Below are 15,272 nucleotides of genomic sequence, written 5' to 3'. Positions count from 1 at the left end.
GTCATACGTTTCTGGCTTGCTGGGTACAAAATTTGACAGGAGATTGGGCACCATGGTTTGCGATATTGTTGCACGGCAGTTCGTTCGCAGCTGTGACAAGTTTGCGCATCCATGTCTTTGCATAGAGAGATAACGAGAAAAGCTTGAAGGTGTGGCTGCTTGCTTCCTCTTTTCGCCGCGTGCCGATTTGATTTGCCTACAATTTCCAAAGAGGCGCTTATCATATGTTTGTCATTTGCAGTTGCAGTCTGACAACATTAGACTGAAAATCTGGTGTGGATGTGAGCAACAGGCTAAATCAGCTGTTGGAAATGAAGAAAAGATCAACAGTTGCGTCACTTGAAATTGCGTGATTTGTTTGCAATCCATCGCTGAACTTTGCATCGCTGCCACACACAAGCTCGAGGCATCAGTGTTCCTGACGTCCTGAGAATTGGAACTTTGGAGCGTTGGATTGCGTTATATTGATGCTAAAGCTGGGTGTTTCGTCTGGTAGATGTGCTGATATAGACTAATATCAAGTCGAGAAAGAAGTATTCCGTCTGTCAGGATACCTTAGAGATTCCAGAGCAGACTGAACATTTAGTCCATTATTGTTGGGGAGTGGTTCATCGTCACCAGCCTCTAACTGAAGATGCTTGAAGAAGCCAGTCATCTTCTCTCCCCGATTACCGGATTGGCGAAAGAGGCAGCCGGTACGAAGTATCGTTTGGCATATCGCTTCAGCAATCAGAATCTCGTCAAAGTCGCTTTCCTTGCTTAGCTCAGAACGGATAGAATCCCAGTCCGCTAGGATGTACACCTTAAAGGTAGTATTCAGATTGCTCAATTCTTTATGTAGCTCAGTGCGATTTCCTCGACAGTACTCAGGAGCTGCAGCCTCGACTGCCCGCAAGAGCATTCCACCCTTTGCGCTACGGTCACTCCCAACATAGTGGAAGACAGTGTACCGATATCGTACAAGTAACGGCTGAGTTGATGTGCTTGTCGAAGGTGCGAGGTAGCTCAACAGAAGCGTTACGCTAAGTTGTCAAACTCTGTCTAGAAATTCTTGACCAGATGTCGAGGACGGTTCAATCAGCTCCTTCCTTACTGCCCTTATCAGGTAGACTCGACGTTGATGTTTTCCAGTTTCATCGCCTCGGTCGAATGCCTGCCTCGAAGGATATTTCTCTTTCTTTGCGGTGTCAGGATCACATAGGGATGGAAGGTACAATGGCAACCCGGGGTGCAGATTGCGAAGCACGTTGCCCATTAGAAAGAGAGAGCATGTTCGGTTGCGGAAATGGCCATTGATATGGACTGCAGCCTGTCGGGTGTCGTCTTTGAACTCCTTCAGAAAAGCAACGGCACCTGAATCCACCTTTTCACGCCGGCAAAGGATTGTCTTCGCTTGTGCTTTGAGATGTTTCTCGAGCAGGTCTATGAATTCGCTTTCATGGGGTGGGAAAGCTACAGCGGTTGACAATTGGGTTCGTGATCTTTCTAAATGTCCGCTTTGTCGCTTATCGGCTTGTTGCTCCTTGATGGAGAGCGCTGTGCTAGTAATACTTCGGGGTGCATTGACCCATCGCGCGATGTCCCCCGGCTCTAGTTCTGTCATATCATGCTTCTCCAACTCTGATGGTTCTGAAAAGGAAACAGGATGATATCCCTCTTGTGGCCGACGATCCAGCCTCTCAAACTTGTTCGGCCTTTGCCCAAGAACAGCCGGGGAGGGATCGTAGTCATACTGCTCTTGAAGACTCGACCAAGGAATATCTTGCGACTCCTCGTCTAATTTCGTTTCCTTATTCGACGTTGTTGTTACTGTTCCATTGTTGTCCATCTCTTGGATTGTGTCTGCCTATGACGAGCACCTCTGCATGATCAGGGATGGCCTTCTGACAGAATGCCTAGCGATACACTGGAATTTGGACAACGAGATGACAAAAGTCACGCCAAAAATCCCAACCCAAAGAGATAATTCAATGCAAATCAATAAGTAGTTTCCAGTGCGCTGTGAGTGTTCTACAACAGTTCAAATTGCGAAAGGATCTATAGAATTTGGGGAGAAAAATGCAATCAAATATGTGGCAGACAGAAATTCGAATCAATTGAAGCAGTGGGCACTCCCACTATTATTTAAACATGTTCAACGAGGGGGGCCGTGCAGAACTACATCGATACAGAGATGGCATCTCACTCGGTAATCAATCCAAAAGAGGGGTGGTGTGCGAATGCAGAAGGATGTTGAGGAGCAAGAGCAGAAACTTCTCCAATCACATTCCGTGGGGAATAGCTTATCTAGCCGGAACATGGGTCTTGCAAAGCAGTTTGGGGAGCAGGCGTGCGATGCCGTCTGACTTGCAAAGCACTGGTTGGCATAGAGACTCTCTTCCGCCTATTTGAAGATCTACGATGTGAGCCCGCTGAATCTTGAGCATCAAGACAATTTTGAGGATTTTGACTTACCAAAGAAGCCTCCAACCCGTTCACGAGGCTGAGGAAGTACCTGCTGCAGCATCTGGAGCCTAGAGTGGGCGAAAATCGTTTGAAATAGAGTTCAGAGCTCCACATCACAAGTTGCAAAACCCTTCATGACTTCGCACAGAGGTATAGCAATTCACCAAGGAGAATGAGGGGTAGCTGGAAGGCACCTCAAGTTGAGTATAAGCTGGCGTACGTATCAACTGAATCTGAGCTCCACCGTGAAGTAGGAGAGAGGACACAAATAACGAGGGGCCGAATTACGCATCTCTGGCTCAAAATTGGGATCTAGGGTTGTCAAGCAGGAAGCCGTTCTGTACGCAGCAAGGGGAAGGTCCAAGATGATCCCGCGGAAAGGAGACGACAAGAATAGCTGACGAGTTCGAATAAACGAGACATGGTCGTGAGAAGATCATGATCGGTAGGTTGCAATAATTTTAAGCTCAGAAGAAGAGACGACACGATGTTGGGAGGTCAAACTAAATCCGGGCGATCCGTCCTGCACTAACTCACGCTAGCGGGACTATAGCATCACGTGGCACTTCCTCTTGATGCATCAACATGGATAGTGGAGTACCTAAGAGGTTGGGCCGCCTCGGTGGTTAATGGACGAGCTTTAATCATAGCGAATGAGACTTGAGGTAAGGGAAGAAGCAGTTTGTACATCAATGAGATTCGTAAGCTATTGTATCTACAGTATTTACACAAACATATTGTACAACCATGCAGCTCTATACAATTCGCTGGCAGCGTCCCTGTCTTAGAAGGTCCATTTGTCCCTAGTCTACCAGTAGTAGCACACCATTTCGTAGTGAGTTAGCATCAATACCAGAAGACTCTCGGACGATTGCAATGGAAGCCTGAGACTCTTTTGCGGGCGTCAAAGAACCAGTCGATCGCCCAACTCAAGCTCATTTGACCTCGCCACCACCAAGTATGTCTGTTATGTTGATTTGCCCACTTCCTCTAGGTAGAGGTTTAGCTTGATTCGGCCCTTCTTTCCAACCAATCATATATATCATCCTGAAAGTCGCTGGTATGGATCCGTCTTCGTTGCCATAGAACTCTCGATATATGCCCTCATTCGCAAGTAAGACATCCCGCTTAATAGCTCCCGCTTCCCTCCCAAGGATGGCATTACTCTCTCCCATTGCCTGTAGATCTTGCATCAACGCAAGTGTATCAGGATAATCGACGATGATATCATCCACATCGATCGTGAGCATCTTAAACCCTGCCTTTTGCAATAGCCCTCCCATATCTCTAACATCTGCCAATGGTGATACATGAGGAGACACACCGCCCCTTCTTTCCATGTCTGCAAGTTGTAATGATGTCCGTAATTCGTACAGTGTATCTCCGCCAAACATTGCTCCCATGAATGGAGCATCTGGTTTTAAAACATTGTTGATTTGTGCCAGTAGCGAAGGTAGGTCGTTGATCCAATGCATACTCAGTGAGCTCAAGACAGCATCAAAAGTATTGGCTTCGAAGGGTAATCGCTCTTCATCGTCGAGTACTTCGCGTGTGAGATTGATATCTTTATTGAATGGTAAATCGGCGTCACGGTATAGCATGCCACGAGAGGATTCTGCAGCTGTGAGGTGCGATAATCGAGAGGATAGAGGCGGAGAAGAAGTCTTCGAAGGATCAGGGTCTGGATCTGGCAGTGTAAGTGCGCGTGCTATATTACATGAGTTGGCGCCCAGATCGAGGACATGGTTGAAGTGCCGATCGATATCCTGGGACAGTGAGCATCTGCCGGTTCATTGATCCAATAAATCCTACTAGTAACCTCTCAGATAACCTCATAGCCACCTCATCTTTGAGATAATCTACCTTGCGACTTCTCTCCACATTCGCAGCTGCTCGTTCCTTCTGCAGGTATTTCGTATTTCGATTGAACACTTGTAGCGTTGGTGTTCCAGGAGCTTGAACTGCATAGCTTCTTGAGAGACATATTCTCTGTCGAATTGCGGGCCGTGGTAGGAACGGTCTCAATTTGGCAGGCTTCATTTTGTATATCCGTTGGACAGAATGTCTTCGTCGAAAGAAGAAATGGACGAGAAGGCTGATAGTGACGTTCAGACTTTTGACGAGGCTCGACAACATGGTTAATCGAGAACAACCCTGTCAAAATGGAAAGCTTGGCGGCACACTAGCAATTGCGAGGGGATCAACACCACAGCATCTCAAGTACAATTATTCAGCAGTATCAACGTCGACAATTAATCCAACGACAAACCTACAGGAGAGCTGGCTACCACGCCACAATCACATTGTCGGATGGAGTTCCACGAGCAAGGCTAATCCGACAAGGCTCTTGCGATCTGCCGCGCTCTTAACAGTCGCATGAACATCAGTGAACCCGCCTTTACGAGCAGTCAGCATCAGCAGAAGACGCCCCGGATCTCGAGGCTGGTCTGCGAAAGATATCAACTAGGACGGACAATCATTTGGGCAAACACAGCAGCATCATTTCGGCCAGGAGGGAGTAACAATAACCAACATCATGGCCTCGTCGGGAGGAGGGTTTCTGAGCCGCGGCTCTTCAGGAAACAATGCGAACATGCGTGGACTGGTCCAATTTATCGCAGATTTGAGGAATGCGAGAGCAAGAGAACTAGAGGAGAAGAGGATCAACAAGGAATTGGCGAACATAAGGTTGGTGATCTACGGATAGCTTCAGGGGTAGAGCTGGACTGACCCATCTTCCTTGCAGACAGAAATTCAAAGGTACTTGTCGAGCGGATCCGCCAGACATTGGATTCATTTCCGACCTTGAATGCTGATTTATGAAACAGATGGCAACCTTAGTGGCTATCACAAGAAGAAATATGTCTGCAAGGTCCATCTTCCCCTACTCGGATTTGATGGGCGTATCTGACGATTGTGTAGCTTCTCTACATCTACATACTTGGATGGAACGTCGATTTTGGACATTTAGAAGCTGTCAATCTCATTTCCGCGAACAAATACTCCGAGAAACAAATTGGCTACCTTGCTATGACCCTTTTCCTCCACGAGCAGCATGAACTGTTACATTTGGTTGTTAATAGTATAAGAAAAGACTTGACGGACCACAATGAATTATTCAATTGCTTGGCACTACATGCGATTGCCAACGTGGGTGGTAGAGAGATGGGTGAAGCACTGAGTGGAGAAGTGCACCGACTGCTGATATCTCCGTTAGTTCCGCGACATCTCACACTGCGATCACCTACTAACTTTGATGCAGGACTTCAAAGGCATTTGTCAAGAAGAAAGCTGCTCTGACATTGTTGCGATTGTATCGGAAACACCCAGATATCGTCCAGCCGCAATGGGCAGAACGTATTATATCGTTGATGGACGATGCCGACATGGGCGTAGCTCTTTCAGTGACTTCCTTGGTGATGGCGTTGGCGCAGGATCAACCAGATCAATACAAAGGCAGTTATGTGAAAGCTGCATCACGAATGAAGAGAATATTGGTGGATGGGGAATACGCGCAAGACTATCTCTACTACAAAGTTCCATGTCCTTGGATACAGGTGAAGTTGTTGAGATTGCTGCAATATTATCCTCCGTCAGGTGAGTTTCTTCGATTCAAATTTAGGGTTGTCAGCTGATGATGGACCAGACGACCTACATGTTCGAGAATTGATTCGAGAATCACTCCAAAAGATCCTCAATCTCGCTCTCGAGATGCCCAAAAACGTCCAGCAAAACAACGCACAAAACGCTGTCTTGTTCGAAGCCATCAACTTAATCATCCATCTCGACACGGAGCAGGCGCTGATGAAGCAGATATCGCACAGATTGGGCAAGTTCATTCAGTCGAGGGAGACTAATGTGCGATACCTTGGCTTGGAAGCAATGACACATCTTGCAGCACGAGCAGAAACACTCGACCCAATCAAGCAACACCAGACCATCATCATTGGCTCGTTAAAAGACAGGGATATCAGTGTTCGGCGAAAGGGTCTTGACCTGCTATACAGCATGTGTGACCAGACGAATGCCCAACCTATCGTTGGCGAATTGTTACAATATCTCCAAAACGCCGATTTTGCGATACGAGAGGAGATGGTACTGAAGATTGCCATCTTGACAGAAAAATATGCGACCGACATCCAGTGGTATGTGGATATCTCGCTGCGACTCATTGCAATGGCAGGAGACCACGTCAGCGATGAAGTATGGCACCGAGTCATTCAGATTGTGACGAATAACGAAGAGTTGCAAGTCTATGCGGCTCAAAATATCCTGCAATATGTCAAGGCAGACCATTGTCACGAGACATTAGTAAAGATTGGTGGATACATCCTTGGCGAGTTTGGCCATCTAATCGCAGAAGACAAAGGGTGCAGTCCCATTGAGCAGTTCTTGGCGCTCCAAGGCAAACTTCAAGGCTGTTCCTCTGGAACGAGAGCGATCATCCTCTCATGTTTCATTAAATTCGTCAACCTCTTCCCGGAGATCAAAAGTCGACTCATGTTTGTATTCCGAGCATACAGTCATACTCTGGACTCGGAGCTTCAGCAAAGAGCATGCGAGTATCTTGCACTTGCAAGTTTGCCTACCGATGATTTGCTTCGGACTGTCTGCGACGAAATGCCTCCTTTCCCCGAGCGCCAATCAGCTTTGCTATCAAGGCTGCACCAAAAGCATGCCAACACGAGTGACAAACGAACCTGGGTCGTGGGTGGCAAGGATGCAAATGCTAACGAGAAAGACTTCAGTCTAGCGAAAAATCCAGGATTGAAACGTGCTTTCAGCAATGCAAATGGTACTACCACCAATGGCTCCAATGGTACCGTACATGGTACCGCCACGAACGGTACGAATGGCCATGCGAAGGTTGCCAACGATCTAGATGGACTGGATATGACAGATGCAGGTCCTTCAGAGCCCAAGACATTGAAGGCACCAAATTTGGCTAGTGCTGCACATCTGTCGCCGGGTTGGGAAGTCGGCTTCAATCGACTCATGCTCAAGGGTGAGGGTATACTCTATGAAGATGGTCAGATTCAAGTCGGAGTGCGATCCGAGTACAGAGGGCAAGCAGCTTGTGTTGTCCTCTACACATCGAATAAAGCTCCTGCTACCATCACCTCTTTTACCACGACAATGGATTTAGACCCAGCAGAGAAGGACAACCTGAGCTATGAAGTGAGGGACTTACCAGACAGCTCAATTGATCCAGGCGCTCAAGCGCAGCAAATGATCATGTTCGAGGCGAAGAAAGTCTTTGACAAAAGTCCAACGATGAGAATCAGCTATCTTGCTGGGGCCTTGCAAGCGGTCACAATTAAATTGCCAGTCATGATCCACAAGTTTATGGATCCTGCTGAGTTGTCTGCGGATGATTTTTTCAAACGTTGGAAGCAGATTGGCGGTGCGCCACGTGAAGCTCAGCGCATCTTTGGTGTAAAGGGTGGGAAGGGAGGAGATTACGAGTTCAACGATTCTTTTATCAGAAAGACGGTGGAGGGTTTCAGATGGGGAATCCTTGATGGCGTCGACCCAAACAAAAAGAACTTTGTCGGCGCCAGCGTGTTACATACGAGCGAAGGTGGCAAATTCGGGTGCCTGTTGAGATTAGAGCCCAATTATACGACACAGGTATTTATTCCTATGACCCTACAATCCGAGTCTCTACTAATTTTACTCAGATGATACGTCTGACTCTTCGAGCAACAGACGAAAGTGTGCCGCCGGTCTTGATCAAAATGATGGAGGACCGTCTGGCTGTCGGTGTATCGACACTGCCAGAGGTATTCGAAGCTCCGACCAGGAGGGATATTTCAGATGCATTTTCGAATGTTTTAGTGACATAATTGATAAGGGGTAATTTTTCTGCTGCTGACAGGGCATTTGGGAAGCGTCGTTGGTACATAGCAGCATTTGAATGGAATCTTGTTGAATGTCCAATCCAGTCTCTATCATTATTTCTTGGCTCAGTCAGTGAACCGATTATTCTACTTTAAACATCAACGGGCAGACAATTTCCATATTTCACGGAGGGGCTTAAATTAGCTAGCCCCTTTTTGAGGCTCAGCGGCTCGTCCCGCTGCCGGCGACCTCGTCTGGGCCAAGGGCTAATCACCCACGGTTCAGGACAACATAATAGAGTAAACTTCAGAGTGGATTTTCTTAGTTCATTATGGTTTACACGAGGTAGCTCTTATGGGCCAGCTTCCTCCCTGCTTTATTGTTCGTCGCTTTGTTCCCCACAACTTGTGCTTTGCTTACTTCTTTCCTCCCCGATTCTTCTAAACCAAGGATTATTCGTCCCAGTCCCCGGTCACTGAATTGTGTGGCACGTTCTTCAGCCTCTCACTCTCTTCAGTACTCAACGGACGGTCACACATTCTCTTCGCCCATCCGAACTCCGAACGCTTGGTCATGAGATATCCCGCACAATCCGTATGCCAAGCCAGAAACGGAAAGCCTTCGTCATCAAGTGTATCCTCCTCGAATTTGAACTTGAATGCTGTATAGTCCAAACCGAACTCCTTCATGTGTACCTCGAGAGGATAGTTAGCGGAGATGAACTTGAAGTTGCTGAACATTTCCTCTTCCTTCGTAGTAGCCACGCAAGCTAGGACTCGTTAGTCTAAAAGATTAAGCTTTGAAAGAGCACTGAACTTACAGAATGTAGCCTCGTGAACACCAAATTGGAAGGTGACTTTGTAGTTGGTGGTATATCTTCCAAACAGCTCTTTACGCTCATCTTTGCGAAACTCGAAGGTGGCGCCAGAATATCCTTCTTGAACTCCTTCACCCGCACGCTCGGTCCAGACGATATGGTAGCAAGCTACAAACTGATCGAGGCGGTCTTTGTAATCAGGATTCCTAATCTTTTTGTGTTTCTTCGGGGTCAATGGGTTTGGAGGGCGTCCAAGAGGGAACTCATCTGGTGGATTTAGGCTTGGAGATCGGACTTTGTTGCTTTTGCTAGAGGACGATCTTGTGGATGACGCGGGCTTGGCAGGGGTGGCAAACTCTGGGGTTTTTCCCTTTGGAGGAAAGACGCCGGGCATGATGTCGAGAAGATGTGTGTGGCTATGGGGAATGAAGTGGTGATCAAGTGTCGACCGGGTAAGTATCAGTAACTGTAAGAGCTCGTGTTTCTTGGCAAAGAAATAAGATCGTGTTGTTCAAAGTTGTTTGCTGAAACCGAGGAGGAGTCTTCCGGTTGACAAGATCAACTTCCTTGTTATATTATAATTCGCCTGGCTTCTTCTTGCTGTGCGTCTCTAAGCGACGGCGAAGATCGGAGCTCAAGGCACTAGACCTCACTACGCTACAATCGATAAGAACTACAATCGATAGCAATTGGCTCTCTACCTTTAGTGAATATCATCATTACATCTAGAAGAATGCCATTCGTTATAGTTGGCTTTCCAGATCTAGCTGTAAAATATGTAACTCATTATGTATAGAGAGGTCAACTCTTCGACTAATCCTTTACTCCTTTGCCATCTGAATGATGGTAGAGAATGAAATTTGGAGCAAAGTCTTGGGGTCTTCGATACCAGACCAAGTATGTTCCCCAGGAGAAGGATCGCGGGGATTTTGACTTTACAGAATCGAATGCGATGGCACATAGAGACTTGTTATGCTGACTGTCGATGTCCTGAACAGAAAGAAACACATTATATCAGATACTCTCTCTTTGAGAAGCTTAATGAGAAAGCCTTGTGTTGCGAAGCTGTCCCCTTTAATTTCTGGAAAGATGTAAACATTGAAGCAGCTACTCGTCCGCTTCAAACTTTTAAGCTTGCGGCCGACTCGCAATAAAAACTCCACACTACCAGCGTGAGATACCATCAACCAGAGATACCAGCAAATTTTGAGAGCAGTAAAACCATGGAAAAAGAGCATTTGGTACTATCCAAGATCTTGGTGGTATGACAAGTTGCTAGTTAGTATTCCATATTAGTAGTCCGACTTCTTTTCAAGCAAGTCAACCCAGCTCTGGACTAGCTGACGAGTCCTTGAATTGACTCTCTCGAGCGAGCTGAGCGCTTTCTTCAAGTCTTAGCCTTAACTACGCAATCTTTTAGCAAGTTCCATGGGTACATGGGGACACTTCTGAGAAGATGTTATACAACTAAACACCAGTTGCTCAGCAGCAGTCTTTGACCCATCTAGTGAAAGTCAACAGAAAAAGCAACGTCTTCCATCCCTATTCCTTCTTCATGTGATCAAGTTAAGTCAAGACATGGGACCGTAAATTGGAACCAAAGTTAATATTGTCCTAGAGTCTGTAGATAACACGTATAGGCGTGGTGCTGGATAAGGACGAATTATTCGAAGATAGAGCAAAAGAAAAGCGACTTATAGTATGACGTTGATTCTTTTTTATATCACTGTTATAGTCATTAATACTCTCAAGTCTCATGGAGTTAAAATTTCCTCAATTGTAGCTGCTGCTCGAGATGCTAGGCAAGCATGCCATAGTATGAATCATATCTGAAATGAGTTATTCCATACAAGAAAAAGATTCTCGGGAGTGTGCTTCGTGAATCACAGGTGATAGCACAAGAAGTTGTTGTTTATCTTCGCATTTCTGTTCTTGGTATTCCCGGGACCTTCATTTCCGGTTTAGCTTATAATACAAGTTACATTACAGTGTGCGTTCTTGTAGATTTTCCTCCACCAGTCAATATGCATCTTTTTCTCAGCCATAAAACACATGGCGCTGTTGCCTGATATCTTCTCGCATCCTTATAATCTTCATCTACAAGTGATAAACTTCATGGTCCCTGAGAGGTTTTTCTATTGCACATAGCCTGAGTTTCTTTCTCCCGAACCTCGCCTACACAGCTCCCCACTCTCACTGCTTTATTTCTTCCGAGTTATTCTCTGATCAGTCAAAGACTATTAGATGTATCGCAAGACATACCATGTAAGTCCTATCACCTTCCTTGTACTCCCTGCAACCTAAGAACAATCGAGTGCATGAAGTTGTAGCTCACCTGTTCCTTGCCCGCCCAGAAGATGGAGTATCACAGGAAGCTCTGATATCACAGAACCAACTTAAACAGCAGATAAAGGCTTGCTATGCATATTGTCAATATCGTAGCCGAAAAAGGAGTTATATGAGATACATTGCCGCCAGGCTGGTAAAGCAGTCAGCTAGCTGATCAGTCGACTGATAAGTGATCAATTAAAGCCAATCAGTTAGCGATTTTAAATGATATCAGTCTATCAGTTAGCCAAAAGTTCAACTGACAGTTGCTTATAAGTTGGGAGATATTTGAAAAAGTTTATTTTTAGTATTAAAAAAACAATTTTTGGCTTAAAATCCTAGTTTTTTCCTAGATTTTTGATATATTTGAATATTTTGAAAAACATGAAAATTTCAGTTCAATCGTTTCTACAGCACATGCTATGTCCTCGAACATGACTTCGTATGTTACTGGTGCATCCCAAGCAAGCCAAGACCAAGACGGAATAGCTGGGCGAGATACCTTGGACCGCTCGGTATGGTACCACTTCAAGCTGCAAATGAAGCTAGATAACAAGGGATGGTCATCATCCAGTCGCGAATATGCAATGCCCCAAAAGTGGTTGATGTGATTGTTCGAGAAGTGTTTAGATATTCCTGCAAATGCACAATCAATAAGTCGAAATCCCTCAATCTGTACGAGCGGTTCATCGCAATCTTTGTGGTTATTGACACAGTACCCAATCCACTTCTTCGCTAGACCAAAGTCGGCAGTCTTTGAAACAAGTCTTGGCCGAAAGAAGGTATCTGCAGGTCTAATATTCTTGACACAAAACAAAGCTCCTTGCTGACAGGAATATGTCGCGCAGTCCTTGTCGTACTCCCATCCAACAGGAACAATTCCCAAGCAAGGTATATCCCTCTTTCTAAGCGTCAATGCTTGACCACCGGTTGTAGTCTCACACAATATATTATAAGACGAGTATGGAAAAGCACGGAGTTAATATCGTCCTCTGTATTCTTCATCGAATTCTGAGCTGGTTTGCTCTTCTTCATAATCTTCCTCTTCATACCGGTTTTGATAGAAGAACATACAAAGGTCGCAGCCGTTAGTCGGAGGAGAGCTGACTCTCGAGCCGAGCTTAGCTATCAAAATGCCCTTCTCCAAGCTCTTGCCCAGTTTCTTCAAGTCCAGTCTCACGATCTTTCTGGGATCGATTTTTACACAAGCCTCACACAGCTTAGTCGCCGAGTCTCTCATCTTCTCTTTTGTGTCCAAGTATCGGTGTGCTGATATTCTAGAAAACAGCAACGGCACGGTAGCAGATACTAGTTTTGACTGCTTGAAGAGATGAGTCGGATGGGTGCCGGCGAGAAAGTGAGGACTGGAAATCCCTAGGCAGGCATTAGTCAGCGATCAAGGACCAACGATGCGGCATCGAAAGAAGTACTGACGAGAACTAGAAAGTTTCAATTTCACGCCGGTGACCTAGCCTGAGGGAAGAATGCAGATGTTTCGTGATATCAGAGCCCTTAATGCCAAAAAACTTGATGTTGTGCTGACCAAGTCCTTGTTGGATGAAAAGACCAACGAGGCTCCGAGATGTATGAGGCTTGGATCTGTCCACGAGGGTGCTCAGAGTGAAAAGTCGTGTCGGCATTATTTATTGCGCTGTAATGGCAAACTCGATTTTACCTGATCTGGGAATCTGCCAATTTATGTTGGGCAAATTTTCGATGGGCTTGTGCTGTGAAATCGCGAGGCTGTTGCACGCAGCTACTCGGCCATGGTGGCTGGGCCACAGGACGCAACGCTGTGTTGGCACATGCATACTTATCACAGTCCAAACACAAATACAACTCCTGCATTCGCTCAATGCCAGGCAGATAGTGATGAGTCAATAGAACGTCAAATGCTCAGAAATCAAACTTGCAGGGTCGTTAGATTTCGTTACTAGACGAAGCAGACCCCATATAGTACAAAGTCGGCTACAGGTAAGATCTTATATCAAACTGCGCTCACCGATGAGGAGAGTTTAACCCTCGGATCCAGTCATTTGCGTATGATGTGGCCTCGCTTCCTAAGCATTATACCTGGGAACACAAAAAATGTACTCAACAGTATTGGTCTAAATTTCCGCTCAGCCCCAAACTTCGGCACTGTTGTGTCACTCAACATCAAATACTCTCGCAAGCTGGGAACTGCACCGCATACTTTGTGGGCGGTCCCAGAACAGAGAAGAGAGAGAGCACCACAAATATTGTTGTTAGTCATTAGAGCTAGATCTCGTAACGCAAATCCAGTACACACGAACCCGGACAGTGAAAACAGATAGCAGATTCCGCCTGATGGACTTGCAAAATCCAAATACCATCCACCTGACTACACAAGGAAAACATTTCATGCCAGCTTTGGACCGGAATTCGAATATGCGAACATGCCTTCTCGAAAACTTTGCAAGAAGATATAACCACTCTTCTCAGCTTGGTGTATTTTTACTCTCAATTATCATACGAAAGACCAAGATTTCAATAGCATAGGGAATAGCATAGGGGCAGGAAAGCTATCCCATAGCCGTTCGACCATTAGGCCCTTATCGACCACTAAGTCTAAAAATGTTTAAGTATGCTATACAGAACGCGAGGCTGGCAGATTTTGTGGCCAAAGAAGCTGTGCGCTCTAAACCCAGCTCGATTTAGCATCAAAACGTTCTCAATCTGCAAGACAAGAATGTGCTGTTCACACTTTTGTAGACAGGTCCTCCAAAGACGGCCCGGACCTGAGAGTAGACGTGAAGAATGGAGACTTTTCAATGATTGGGATTTCGGATGAGTGCTTTAGTACATTAGATCCAAAGCACGACCATCTTTGCGTGCAGGAGGTAATTTGTTGTTGACTCGAGGTTCTGAGGTAGAAATAGGGACATGTGTTTTGGTTTAAGACTTGTTTCCCTTGGTGAGATTAACTGAAGTTTCGAAAACAAAAGCGCTGGGTCTTGATAGTCCTAGCAGGTAGAAGTTCTGACTACAGAGTCGACACACCTAGAAACTAAAAGAGAGAGAGAGTATGATGCCAATGATGCGAGTTTCACCCCAACAGTAATTACAAAAATATCATTTTCGAAACTTCGAAACGCGAAATCAGCTGACGCCATCCATGACCCATCACGATGTACTCATCAACTCGAATACCCCATCCTCTATTATCCCCTTCCTTCACCAACAGGGAAAACTTTCAACATTACCTAGGCACAATCCATTCATCCATTCCGAATACCTCGGATCCTCCCGTCACCACATCATTTCATCCCAATTTCACGTGTGAGAGAACCACCACACTCCCCCTTTCCTTCCTTCCCATCCAAACCCCCACCCCACCGACCCAGCCTCGGCACCAACGCAACGGAACTACTGTATCCACTCCCACGTGTATCACCCACCTCACCTCAAAAGGCTACTTACTGTACTAGGTATTAGAAGACCTGAAACCAACTCGGCTCGGTCTCCTGCAGAGAAAAGGGATCTTTCCGTTCGCCGTGCAGGAAGAGAAGCCGAAGGAAATCTGACTGCGACTGACTGACTGACCGATACGAGGGGAATTTCGGACAGAGACAAACAGAATCTGAAGATGGAGTCATGAATCTGTTGAGGAAGAGAATTTTCGAAAAGGAGACTCAACAAACGACACGTCAGCGCAAGGAAGAGAGGGAAAAAAAAAAGAGGCTCTTTGCATGAGTGAGGCTCAAAGCTTTCCTACTCATGCCTGATACAAGGAACCAGCCTCACCTCACCTTCTCCATCTCCACAAGAAAAAAATCCTTCCCTCTTCCCTTTGCCTGCTCCCTCTGCTTGGAAGGAAGGA

The 15,272-nt window shown here is 46.0% G+C and overlaps 5 protein-coding genes across 5 annotated transcripts; 1 reads left to right on the top strand and 4 right to left on the bottom strand.

The window, feature by feature from the left end:
- Positions 1 to 517: 517 nt before the first annotated feature.
- On the bottom strand, positions 518 to 1,828 carry LY89DRAFT_735336 (uncharacterized protein; the record flags this gene model as incomplete). Its single annotated transcript, XM_018219999.1, has 2 exons — positions 518 to 1,022; positions 1,071 to 1,828. 2 exons carry the CDS (start codon positions 1,826 to 1,828, stop codon positions 518 to 520), a joined length of 1,263 nt encoding a protein of 420 aa, XP_018069560.1.
- A 1,307-nt stretch (positions 1,829 to 3,135) lies between these two features.
- Positions 3,136 to 4,552, bottom strand: LY89DRAFT_648410 (S-adenosyl-L-methionine-dependent methyltransferase). Its single transcript, XM_018212013.1, has 2 exons — positions 4,258 to 4,552; positions 3,136 to 4,211 (listed from the first exon to the last, which is right to left on the bottom strand). The coding sequence occupies exons 1-2, from the start codon at positions 4,483 to 4,485 to the stop codon at positions 3,381 to 3,383; spliced, it is 1,059 nt and encodes a 352-aa protein (XP_018069559.1). The 5' UTR covers positions 4,486 to 4,552; the 3' UTR covers positions 3,136 to 3,380.
- Positions 4,553 to 4,660: 108 nt separating this feature from the next.
- LY89DRAFT_708143 (Adaptor protein complex AP-2 alpha subunit) lies at positions 4,661 to 8,353 on the top strand. The gene is made up of 7 exons (XM_018217662.1): positions 4,661 to 5,133; positions 5,192 to 5,205; positions 5,274 to 5,317; positions 5,368 to 5,657; positions 5,708 to 6,042; positions 6,092 to 8,076; positions 8,127 to 8,353. Exons 1-7 carry the CDS (start codon positions 4,982 to 4,984, stop codon positions 8,289 to 8,291), a joined length of 2,985 nt encoding a protein of 994 aa, XP_018069558.1. The 5' UTR covers positions 4,661 to 4,981; the 3' UTR covers positions 8,292 to 8,353.
- Positions 8,354 to 8,738: 385 nt separating this feature from the next.
- On the bottom strand, positions 8,739 to 9,497 carry LY89DRAFT_735333 (uncharacterized protein; the record flags this gene model as incomplete). The annotated part of the gene is made up of 2 exons (XM_018219998.1): positions 8,739 to 9,055; positions 9,107 to 9,497. 2 exons carry the CDS (start codon positions 9,495 to 9,497, stop codon positions 8,739 to 8,741), a joined length of 708 nt encoding a protein of 235 aa, XP_018069557.1.
- Positions 9,498 to 12,410: 2,913 nt separating this feature from the next.
- LY89DRAFT_719810 (uncharacterized protein) lies at positions 12,411 to 13,071 on the bottom strand (the record flags this gene model as incomplete). Its single annotated transcript, XM_018218524.1, has 2 exons — positions 12,411 to 12,805; positions 12,975 to 13,071. 2 exons carry the CDS (start codon positions 13,069 to 13,071, stop codon positions 12,411 to 12,413), a joined length of 492 nt encoding a protein of 163 aa, XP_018069556.1.
- Positions 13,072 to 15,272: the final 2,201 nt, after the last annotated feature.

Source organism: Mollisia scopiformis (genome assembly GCF_001500285.1).
Source record: "Mollisia scopiformis unplaced genomic scaffold LY89scaffold_15, whole genome shotgun sequence".
NCBI lineage: Eukaryota > Fungi > Ascomycota > Leotiomycetes > Helotiales > Mollisiaceae > Mollisia > Mollisia scopiformis.
Note: the sequence above shows the minus strand (reverse complement) of the source record. Positions and strands in the feature narration are given on the sequence as shown.

What these genes read in the sequence shown, in the direction of transcription:
- LY89DRAFT_648410 (XM_018212013.1), bottom strand. Translation starts at nt 4,485, where the DNA reads ATGAAGCCTGCCAAATTGAGACCGTTCCTACCACGGCCCGCAATTCGA. An exon ending in GGTTATCTGAGAGGTTACTA is followed by an intron (nt 4,212 to 4,257) that starts GTAGGATTTATT and finishes TCACTGTCCCAG; the next exon opens with GATATCGATCGGCACTTCAA.
- LY89DRAFT_708143 (XM_018217662.1), top strand. Translation starts at nt 4,982, where the DNA reads ATGGCCTCGTCGGGAGGAGGGTTTCTGAGCCGCGGCTCTTCAGGAAAC. An exon ending in CACCGACTGCTGATATCTCC is followed by an intron (nt 5,658 to 5,707) that starts GTTAGTTCCGCG and finishes ACTTTGATGCAG; the next exon opens with GACTTCAAAGGCATTTGTCA. An exon ending in AGCCCAATTATACGACACAG is followed by an intron (nt 8,077 to 8,126) that starts GTATTTATTCCT and finishes AATTTTACTCAG; the next exon opens with ATGATACGTCTGACTCTTCG.